Consider the following 12,422-nt stretch of genomic DNA (forward strand, 5'->3'; position numbering starts at 1 on the left):
AGATCCGAGAATTGAGTTGTCTTGACCAGATCTCAAAAAATATTTATATAACAATTAAAAAAATGTAAAAACTCAAACTTATAACCTTCTTGTTTAGGAAATATACCATCTACATTTATTATTAATGTCTCAATGATGTCATGCTCTTATGAAGAGAAATAAAAGGAGTTGATGAAAGGTCATTTTCCATTGAAGGGGGGCCCAAAGAGGAAGGGGGAGACAAAGGGCTTTGTAGGATGTAGCTATTGCCTCTGGTTTGTAGGACTCCCAATTCTTATTATTAATGGTGACCCAATTATCCCCACCTTAACTCTTCTCTGCTGGGGGGCCAATCTCTGTCTTCTCCCACCACAAATCATCATATAAAGATATCTCCCACAGTGAGAGTATTAATAATTATTAGAAGTATTCCTCTTCTTCGATTTGATCATCTCTCCCCCTTTCTCTTTCTCTTGATCTAGTATATATATATACACACACAAGTCACCACCCTCAGCCACTCATCAGAAAGAAAGAATTGAAATAGTTCAGGTCTACAAATTAGTTAATGGGGTTGAATTCATCATCATCATCTTCTTCTTCTATGAGGTTCTCAAAGATGAGATCATGGCAGAGATGTTCAAAGCAGATTAGAGAGCAAAGAGCCAGGCTTTACATCATGTGGAAGTGTACAGTTATCCTTCTTTGCTGGCAAGACTGATGATCATCTTCATCTTCATATTCTAGAAGATTTTATAATTCTTCTCTACTTTTTCACATCATAATTAGCTCTCTCTGATGAAGTTTTATTTTTGTAGATATATGAAAGAAAGTCTTTAATTATGTGTATATTAGTTAGGAAACTAGCTAGGAAGTAATTATCAGTTATGGGTCTAGACTTAATTGAGTTTTGATGGTTAATTAAATGAGGTTGATTAATTATGAATATTTATCTCTCTTTAATTATGAACTAGTGAAAAGAGTTTTCCTTTTCAAAAAACAATAAAAAAGAACTCATGAGCTCTAAAACATCAGGAAGATCAAGATTTACATAAAAATAGCCACACATATTTTATTCATAGAAGCAAATGTCAAAATATTCTCAATAACCATGCAAATTCAAGAGAACAGTAGTGCAATATACATGCAAGATTATTATCATTATAGAAACTCAAAATGTCTTCTATATTTCCGAGTTTCGCCTATAACTTTACATTGTGAACTATATACACGATAAAGAGAAATCGCGAGTTTGTTTTACTGACCACATTCGAAAGATGTCCGATTCAAGCTTATCAACATAAGTCCCATTCATCATCAATAGCCTTGGAATAGTCACGGGCAGAGGCTCTTGGTTCATTCGGCACACAAACCAAATCAACTTCTTCGCGAAGAAGCTGAACTGGTTCAACATATTCACCACACGAAGTCCGCAGTTCATCCAACTTCCCTTTCAACAATTTCACATCCTGACAAATAGTACTAACTTCCTCTCTGCATAACACACATAATTGTACATTGCTATATGAGATCAGCAGTAATAAGGGCGGATTTCAAATTTGACAAATATTTCTTCTTCTTTTTAGATATCAGAGTAAAGGCGTTCTTAGTGGGAATCAAACATTTTATAGACCTATATGGAGATTTTTTTATCTTTGTCAAAGCTTCCATATATTGGATCGTGGTAAATCAAACACTAACTACCTTATAAAAACAAATATGAAGAAATTTAGAAGGCCAAAAGGAAGACAAGAAAAATACTTACTTCAAAATATCCACAACAGGGCCATTATCCCTGAGAAACTCTCGAAACTGAAATGAAGGATAGTGAATAATAGGTCACTTATCTGGAACTATACAGAATTACATAGTGAATATAGTGCAATAACATGGGGAAAGAAGTAGTACTACCTTGGTATTCTCCTCCGCTTCTCGGTTTAGTTTCTTTGATTCTTCAATCACCTTTATAAGGATAAGTTGTTGCTCAGAAAGTGCAGTTTTAGCCAATTTCTCTTTTTCTACCATTTCAATCTCGGCTGTATTCACAACCTTTTCAGCCTCAGCCAAACGTTCCCCAAGTTTACAATGCATCTGTGGGAAAAATGAAAAGGGACAATTATATATTATTATGTTCACAATCTTAATCTAAAACTTGATTACATTTGGCCTTAATACAAGACAAATCCAATTAGCTAACATTATTCGATATCATGTATCAAGTAGAGCGCCATTTAAGCTCCAAATAACAAACAACGAACAAAATAAAAGTTAGATGGATACCACACCTCATCTAAAATATCAAGAGTCTTATTCTTTTCTTCTGACAAGTTAAGCAAACGAGATTGAAGTCTCCTCACTTCAGTGTCTAAGATATCCTTCTCCCCAAAGATTTCTCCAGCATGCTGCAGTAAAATATACAAGGACACGCAAGAATTATAGAGTCAAAGAAAAGGTAGAATATCAATATGAATTATTATTGACCAAGCAATTAGATCTAAAGATAGTGTATTTATGAAAGTAAGAAATAAGAACCATCTCATTAGCTTCTTGTGCACGTTCCATTATGTCTTTAAGGTCTTCTACCCTCGTTAGAATGTCTGAGAAACGGCTTGCAGCTCGTTTTTTGACATCTTCGACCTCTTTCTCTTGAATTTCAATTTCTTTCAACAAGCTAGTAACCAAAACCACAGCTGAAACCAAAGTTTCCTGCAGCATACTTTTTAGTTATTAGAATCAAAATAAGATGCTAAAGCAAGGTCAAGATTCAGAACCATGTTTAAACGGTAGAAAAACAGGTTTATCAAAACCATGTCAAGTAGAAAGAATAAACAGTTTCTAGCAAGTAACTCTAACCATTGATATCATACTAAGGGCATGTTTCAAATAAGATTTTTAAATAATCCAACCACATCCCAATTCAAGAAAGCGGTTATTTGAGTCTGTTTAACCAAATTACCCTTGATTTAAAGGGTATCAACTGCATTCATACCAGCTTAAAAGGACAGTGATATACAACAACATAAGCATATAATATGCATATTTGAGTTATCAGCACATTGATACTTGATTTTAGTAAGCACATAATGTTTCTACCTTGTTAAGTTTTGCATCTTCAGTAAAACCCTCTAGCATGTCAATCCTGCAAACTTCACCAGAGCCATCAACTAAGGGTTTGATAGCAGATTCGTCCTTATATTCAGTCGGTTCCTTAACAGCAACAAGCGTTTCAGCATCCATAGAACTTATACCAGTTAAATCTGAATGAAGGTTGCCTTCTGAAGCATTCATCACGCTTTCTTTAGCTGGTATCTGTGAATGCTGAAACACATCATCCAACTCCATACTATTGCCATCTGAACATTGTTTGACAGGAGAGCTTGCTTTGCTGACAGCTATATTAGAGTCCATAATAGAATGTCCGACAATATCTTTTTGTCCAAAATGCATGTTGTCATCGGCAATTGTGTTGATATCGGAATCCTTCTTACTAGAGTTGCATGATGAAACTGGTGAAGTAGGATGAAATTTAGCTTTCCTGTCATTTGAACCACCTGTCCCAATGCCATAATAAATACTCTTATTGAAAAGTGAAAATCTTTTCATTATCCACAATAAATGAGAAGGTCGTATTTATTGTGGGAAAACCGATCCATTACAAAGCAAGTCATGACATTTTTTCCACAAGTTTTACAAAATGGAAAATTATCAAAACTATATCTCAAAACGAAGACATCATCAAAATCATTATTCCAAATCGAGGTTTTCAAAGGAACTCAGGTCTAACATGGAGCTGGAGGTATAGACAATATTCCTATTGTTATTAGTCATCTTCACGAACCCTCTACTTACAAGAAATTTAACATTTCAAAATATATATTTAAGTAAGCTGATTTGTTATCTTAGTTGAGGCCAAGCCATTTCTATATTTGTCAACAAAGCATAATGAATTGGTCTTTGACAAAATGAATGTAAACTTATATGCAACTCTTTCACCATGTATAACTTCAAAACGTAAGATGTCAAACAAATGATGATAACTCAGCCATCCAAACCAACTCCACTCTTCTAGACACACAAATGTTGTTGCCAAATAACATAATCAATTTGACAAGTAGAATAATTTTCAAAAGAACTCACCGATATTTGAGGAACTAGAAGCCACCTTTTGCTGAGTAATACGGGGAATAATCTCAGTGAGAACAACCCCTACTGCAACATCTGCATCCTTTGAATGCTCGATAGCAACAGCTCTGAGCAAGCGATTATCAATCTATTCAAATTAAAATGTAAAAGCCAGACAAAACAATATCAATAGAAAAGTGTTGAAATTGAAATCAGCAAACTAGTTTGCACTACATTAGATCATTCCTTAAAGAATGTTCAAGATCAACCTCTGATAAGCAAATAAGAATTTCCCAGAAATCAAGTGGAAGGACTATGATCAAGCAATGCAATATACATAAGATGATTCTAGAAGACATAATACTAGCCATAGCATTTCACAAGAACTATCTAATCCATAAATTAGAAACTTATACCCGGGCTTTTGAAATTTGACAACTTTTTCATATAAGAACTGAATAACAAGGACCTAATGAGGCACTGTTGTACCTGAGGGAAAACCTCCCGCAAATTGCGATAAACAGAATTGAAACCCATTAATACCTGCAAAGTAAAACCAACAGAAAGCAAGTTAGAAAGAGAACAAATTTCATCTAAAAAATAAGATTATCTAATGAAGATAAATATAGTGTCAAGTCAGCTACCACAACATCAAGCAAAGCTGACTCTTTTGCAAACTCAGCAAGTTCAACCAGACAAAATCCCTATTCTTCTTGAGGCGTTTTCAAGGAAATCAGGAAAACCCAGATAATAAAAAAGAATCCTTTTCCTATACAGATCAGTTATAGATTGTTATCTTCTTTATCTATACAATATGTTCTTCAGTTTTTGAATTCTTTGTTTACATACAATAAATCTTCAGAATTGAGAATCAACTTCTGTAAATTTAAAGAAAACACACCATATATAGTCAAATCAAAATAACTGAAATTATGAGAATCAAAGATTCTAGAGTATCTAAAAGAGTTGGGAACAGAAAAGATTCATTTCCTCCCAGGAAATTTGAAGCTTCAATTGCTTTTTAAAAGATCAAAGAAACAGGAAACGACCACAAACCTAATGACTCTAGCAATCAAGCTAGAGTAGACGACCGCGATAGTGTGTGCCCGGATTGAGAGTCGTGGAAAGTATACCGACCACCGAATATATAATACTTAATTTAAAATGTTAGAAAAGTTTTTTCCACCATCGTTCAGAAATCAAAATAATTTCTTTTTTCTAATTTATTTATATTAATATTTTTTTTCGTAATATATATATTTCTTTCTTAATATAAATATATTTCTATCTCTTAATCTTAATTTAATTATTAATTTAATTATGAAGTATTTTTTTCTCTTTTTTTAATATATATATATATATATATTTTTCATATTAATAATATAAAATATTTTTTTATCAATATTTTTTATATTAAAATATGAGGGATGATACAAGAAGCGACTATGGGGGAACGAAATGGGGAGCGAAGCCACTGGCATGCCAGGTAGGTCAAATAATAATTAATTTTGTTTTCTTTTTCCACGTAGGATAGTACCCCTCAATTCAAACTCCTCTCATTTCCTCTCAACCATTCTCTTTCTTCAATCTGGAAACGCTCAAAATTCTCTAAACAACCATCTCTTCAAAAACTCACTCCGATTTCTGATCAACAACCATCTCTTCAATCTTCAATCTATCTCCTCTAAAAATCACTCTCATTTTTGATTAACAACTCTCTCTTCAATCTTCATTCTATCTCCGCTAAAACTCACTACCATTTCCGCTCAAACCCACTCTCAAATCCGTTTAAACCCTAACCTAAGTATCCGCTCAAACTCTAACCCTAAATATCCGCTCAAATGGAATCCGCTCAAACAATGACAGAGAAGAACAAAAACACTTTAGGTAAAAGGAAAAAGCCAGATAGAGATGCAGTGTTAACTTTAGGTATAAGTTATCATTGTTGCACTATTTTCATTTACTGTGTCCCCTGTTCATTGTGGATCTATTGCAGCGTTAACTGTCTCCTCTTGTTTAATCTTCATTGAATCAGTTCTTTATTTTTTGTTATATGATTAACTGTCGATATATCTATACCATTTTATGAAGCAGAGGTATTAGGAAATGATTAACTCTTTGTTTATGAAGCAGAGGTATTAGGGAAATGATTAACTCTTTGTTAATGAAGCAGAGGTATTAGGAAATGATTAACTCTTTGTTTATGAAGCAGATGTATATGATTAACTCTTTGAAAATTTAGGTGAGTGCTATTAGGAAATGGAGAAGATAACAGAGGTATGAAAAAGTAAAGAAAAACTCACAGCCAATATATTATCAACCTCACTTTGAATTTTTTCAATTTAAACAATCAAGCAGCTGTTATGAAATAAGACAGGAAGAAAGACAGTTGATAAATATTAAACTTAAATTGTTAATATTGTGTTGTCTTGTGTGTTAAACTATGTTGTCATGTGTTTTTAGTTATGTTGTCCTATGTTGATTACAGTACTAATGTCTTCTTTATTATTTTGCAGAAAATTTAGTGGGGTGGTATATAACAGGAATAACAGGAAAGTTACTCGCTCTGAACCCTTAATAGTGCTTGCGAAGGCTGCTTCTAAATCCAAGACCACAACTCCAGCAAAAACAATACAACCTGCGTCAAACACACTACAAAGCCAGGAGCACCTCGAAGCCGATTTTTTTTCTCAACCATTCATAGTGTGAGTACTACACATGAACATTAAGTCTTTATATAATACTTTTTTTCTTGTCTAACATAAAAGTTCTTCAACAGAGTGCAACAAACTTGTCACAAAAGGACTATAATACTGTATTACTAAAGGAACTGACGTAGTTTGGATTAATGCTTGGAGAACTTGAAAGGGCTGAACTTGTAAGTCTATTGTCTTGTGTTTAATACGCTATTGTATTGTGTTTTGTACTGTTTTGTCCAGTGTCTTACACTTTGTTGTCCCTTGTCTTACACTAAACTATGTTGTCCTATGTTGTTACGGTGTGTTATCACTATACTATGTTAACTTTATTGTGCTGTGATATTTGGATGCAGATTTTTCTACCCATAGGTTATGATTCTCATTTTTATTTGGTCGTTTACAATACGAAGTCGAACACAATGGATATCATTGACAATATGCCACTCCTGAAGGGTATAAATATGGGTTCAAAGTACGTAGTATTGAAGACTATTGGATGCAAGTTTTTGAACTTTGTTGCGGATATGAAGTTGAGCATTTTTGACACACTCTTGAAATGCGTTGCGAGGCTATTGAAAATGACCTGGCAAGACGTAGGGAACTATAAGGATTGTGGAGTATTCTGTATGCTGCACATGGAGACATACAAGGGAGATCCGAAGTGGACTTGTGGCATAACCCGAGCAAATGCGAGCAAGAATATTCATTGTCTACGAATCCAATATCTATCGAGGATTCTACAATCCGATTCTAACATTTATCGGATGAACTTACAATACAAGACCAGAAAGTTGTACAAAACCAAATTATCCGAAATAGTAATGTAATGGTTTTATGTTAGTATAATTAAAACATTTACTTTTTGAATAGTTTTGTTAGCTGATCTCTTAAGAATGGTTTGTCAATTTGGGTAAAATATGGTTTAGAAAGAGAGATTATTATTATTATTATTATTATTTTCAACATGTCAATTGTTGCAAAGTTGATGATCCTAGTTGTTGTCGTTATTGTGCTCTTGAGCCAGGCACGGACAGAGGCACCAAGAGTCCTGTCGGAGTTCAATTTTATTATTATTATGATTAAAAGTAGTAGTTAAATGTTGTTCAATTTCTTTTTGCATATATTCAAGTACAGGCTATAAATAAATAAAATGGTTGTAAATGGAGAAGTGAAATATGATTCTATTGTTAGGGAAATGTGAATCTAATAACATGGTGAATGAATACATACATGATGATTCTGGACATATTTTGCTGAAAGAAACAAAAAATAAAGTAAGAAAGAAAGAATGAATACAGTCTTTGCATCATCATGTTTCATTCAATTCCATCAATTCCTACATAAAAAGAGTTCCATTTTGTAAGAATACAAAAAACAAAAAATCAACACATGAACAATCACAAAACAACAGAAAAACGTGAATCTTTTGAAACAAACAGAAGAACAATAAAACGCATTAAAATATAGTTTAAAACACGGAACAACATATTACAATAATACAAATGACAATAGAATATTAACATTTCGAGTAACTTAAATATTTACAACACATGACAACAGCGTACAAAAATACAGGACAACATAGCTTAGGACACGGGACATCATAGTTTAAGACACGGGACAACATAAAACAAAACAGAGGACAACACAAGCCAACAAAAATATTTACAGTTTTACACAGGTTTTTAAAAACAACATAATATTAACAGTCTAACTACATAAACAACAAAAATATATACTTATTTATGTCCCCAATTGTTGGTAGGTTATTTTCAGAAATAAACGACATCCCAACATTGGGAATTTTGTCTTCGGTACATGGTGATGATGGTTCATCCATAGGGCTACATAAGACAAAAAAGAGAAATCAGCACAAAGAATACATGACAACACATGAACAACATATTACAGTAATACATGACAACATATTGAATAAAATGCAGGAAGACATATTGGATAAAACGCAAAAAAAATATAGTTTAAAACACAGAATAACATATTACAATAACACAAATGACATCAGAATATTAACATTTTGAGCAACTTCAATATTTACACGGGACAACATAATTTAAGACACGGGACATCATAGTTTAAGACACGGGACAACATAGAACAAAACAGAGGACAACACAAGCCAACAAAAATATTAACAGTTTTATACAGGTTCTTGAAAATAACAAAAATATTAACAAATTTATACAGGTTCTAGCTACATATTGGTTCCTACACATAACAATCACATAACAACAGAAAAACGTGAATCCAAGAAACAAACAGAAGAACAATAAAACAAAGAAAAAAGTAAGCTATGATGGCAGAGAAGATATACCATTAGAAGAAGAAGCTAATCGGACAGTCGGACAGTGACGAAGACGAATCTAAACAAAACACAAGGAGAAGACGACGATGACGAAGACGAAACTAAAGAACGGAAGGAGGACGATGATGAAGACGCAAGAACAGTAAGAAGTTAAACGACGAGGATGAAGACGAATCTAAAAAATGTAAGGAGAAGAAGTTAGACGGCGCGGATGAAGACAAATCTAAAGAATGGAATGAGAAGATGATAAACAGCGTGCCGAGGGTGAAGAAAATGGAAGAAGAAGAATAAGGAGGGTTTTGTTTGATGAGCGGGAAATGATCTGAGGGTTTGCTAGAGAGGAGATGTAATTTTTTTCTCTTTCCTTCGTGGCATGCCAGGTGACTTCGCTCCCCATTTCGTTCCCCCATTTCGTTCCCTATATCATTTCCCTAATAATATATATAATAATGTTTAATGAATGAATACAAAGATTTCATCTTTAAAAATACTTTACTTTTTAAATTTTTTTATTTATTTAAATTTTAAATTTTTCTCTCATTTCATAATTTATCTTTCTAATTAACTCTTAATATTATTTTCTTTTGAAATTAATTTTTTATTTTACTTTCTCCCTTATCATAATATAAGATAATGTGAATAGACATAATTGAAATTTATTTTTGTTAAATTTTAAAATATATTTTATTAATTATTTTAAGTTTTAAATTGATTTAGAAATGTATTTGAAATTTACTTATTAGAATACAAATGGAATACAAATGGAAACACTCAAAAATAATAATTAATGTTATTATTTAATATAAAAAATTATATATATTAATTGAAAATAAATAAATTAATAAATGTTTATTAAAAATAAATTAAAAATATATAAAATAAAATTAATAAAAATATTTAAATTAAAAATGTATTTAACTAATAAATTAAGTTTAAATTAATTGAGAAATATATTTAAGACTTATTTTTTATTATAAAAAAATATATTGGACCAAAGAATTAAATTTTTTATTAGCACATATATTTTTATTTAATATAAAAAAAATTAAGACATTGTATGAATTTTTTATTTAATTATTATATTAATTTTAAATATTTTTTAATATTTTTTCAATTATCTATTATAATAATTTATTATTATAAAAAATAAGACAAAAACAATTTTTTATTACCACATATTTATTTTTAATTTTTATATATTTTAATTTTTTTATATTAGTTCAATTATCTATTATAATAATTTATTTATTTTAAAACAATTAAATATATTCAATTTATTTATTTTAAAATAATTAATTATATTTAATTTATTTATTTTTCTAATTTTGATAAATGTTAAATATTATTAAATTAATAAACAAAATTATTATAGATATAAAAAATATAAAACTTTTAATTGAATTAGTTACTTAATTTTTTAATATTTTTTAAATAAGTATAATTATATTGTTAATTTAATCAAAAGTTCAATGTTTGAAGATTTTGTTTTTTTTGTTGAAATTATTTTTATTTTATTTTATCTGATAGATTATGTTAATTTATATAATTGATTTGTCTACATTAAATATTTTTTTAAATGTTTTTCGAATTTTATATATATACTCGGTGTATATATATATATTTTATTTGAATTAAACTTAATTTTTATAAATTAAAACTAATTTAAAATTATTTAAATTTGAATAATATTATTTTTATTTAAAATATTTATATATAAATAATATTTTATTTTTATCTTTATCCTTATCCGGATAAATCAACAGGCTTGCTAGTTTATTTAGTAGCTAAGAAATCATATGTTTAATAAAGATATAAAAAATGAAGAAAAAAAATTATAAAACTTTATAATTTAATTCAATATTTTTTATTTAATTATTAGAAAATTTATGTTTTATTTAAAAAAATTATTTTTTTAATTACTCAAAATCATATAAATTGAAAACATTCAAATTATCAATCAAATATAAAATTTTACTGTGTCTAATATTACTTATTATTATATATTTATTTGAAAAAAAATAAAAATATTAAAAAAATTATTTATCTAATTCATTTAAGTTTTTTTATATTCTTATATCTACAATGACCAAACTCGAGGTACATTCTTACACATTTCTGTTACTCAAGCCAAAATTCTCACTTTCACTTTATCTACCAATGTTCGCGCACTTAAATATAATAATTATTTTTTTAGAGAGATTCGGACATTTGTTTTTAATATGAAATTTTAACACTTTAATCGCTAGACCACTTATGATTGTTGAAATTTTTTTATAATTTTGTGTGTATATATATATTTTGTAAGTTAGATTTTGAATAATTATATAAATTATCTAATAGGGTTTAATATTACTTATTATTATATACTTATTTGAAAAAAATAAAAAATTTACTAACCAATTCATTTAAGTTTTTATATATAGAATGATTTTGATTATTTAATAACAAGATTCGAAAGTGCTTTCTTAAACATTTTTTAGGATCCTAAGTCCTATCACCATCCGTGGACAAACCTTTAGGCTTTCTCTCAAATATTTTTTTACACTAAGTTGACATTTTCTTCATGGACGACCCTTAGGTTTTATCACCCATGTTTGCATTTCTTCATAGACGAACCCTTAGATTTTTTTTCACCAATATTTGCGTTACTCAGTATTTTATGTATGTATATATATTTTGTAAATTAGATTTTGAATAATTATATAAATTATCTACTAACTAGTGTCTAATATTACTTATTATTACATACTTATTTGATATTTTTTTTAAAAACCAACTAACCAATTAATTTAAGTTTTTTTATATATATAATGATTTTGATTATTTAATAACCAAATTCGATGGTGTATTCTTAAACATTCTTGAGCATGATTTTAAGCCTTAAATCACCCTCCGTAGACGAGCCTTTAGGCTTTCTCTCTAATGTTTCTTTACTCTAAGTCGGCATTCCCTCCATGGACGAACTCTTAGGTTTTTATCGCCCATGTTTGCATTTCTCCATAGACGAACCCTTAGATTTTTTTCACAAATGTTTGCGTTACTCAAATTTTATGTATGTATATATATTTTGTAAGTTAGATTTTGAATAATTATATAAATTATCTACTAGGGTCTAATATTATTTATTATTACATACTTGTTTGATTTTTTTTTTTTAAATCAACTAACCAATTCATTTAAGTTTTTATATATATAATGATTTTGATTATTTAATGACCAAATTCGATGGTGCATTCTTAAACATTCTTGAGCATGATCTTAAGACCCAAATCACCTTCCGTGGACAAACCTGTAGGCTT

At 29.7% G+C, this 12,422-nt stretch overlaps 1 protein-coding gene across 1 annotated transcript; it reads right to left on the reverse strand.

Annotated features, from left to right (window-relative positions):
- Positions 1 to 1,025: 1,025 nt before the first annotated feature.
- Positions 1,026 to 7,507, reverse strand: LOC124937798 (early endosome antigen 1-like). Its single transcript, XM_047478126.1, has 11 exons — positions 7,384 to 7,507; positions 6,663 to 6,739; positions 4,746 to 4,805; positions 4,591 to 4,644; positions 4,117 to 4,249; positions 3,073 to 3,530; positions 2,512 to 2,685; positions 2,265 to 2,381; positions 1,891 to 2,070; positions 1,745 to 1,791; positions 1,026 to 1,473 (listed from the first exon to the last, which is right to left on the reverse strand). Exons 1-11 carry the CDS (start codon positions 7,505 to 7,507, stop codon positions 1,275 to 1,277), a joined length of 1,623 nt encoding a protein of 540 aa, XP_047334082.1. The 3' UTR covers positions 1,026 to 1,274.
- Positions 7,508 to 12,422: the final 4,915 nt, after the last annotated feature.

The sequence above is a fragment of the Impatiens glandulifera genome, chromosome 5, assembly GCF_907164915.1.
Source record: "Impatiens glandulifera chromosome 5, dImpGla2.1, whole genome shotgun sequence".
NCBI classification, from domain to species: domain Eukaryota; kingdom Viridiplantae; phylum Streptophyta; class Magnoliopsida; order Ericales; family Balsaminaceae; genus Impatiens; species Impatiens glandulifera.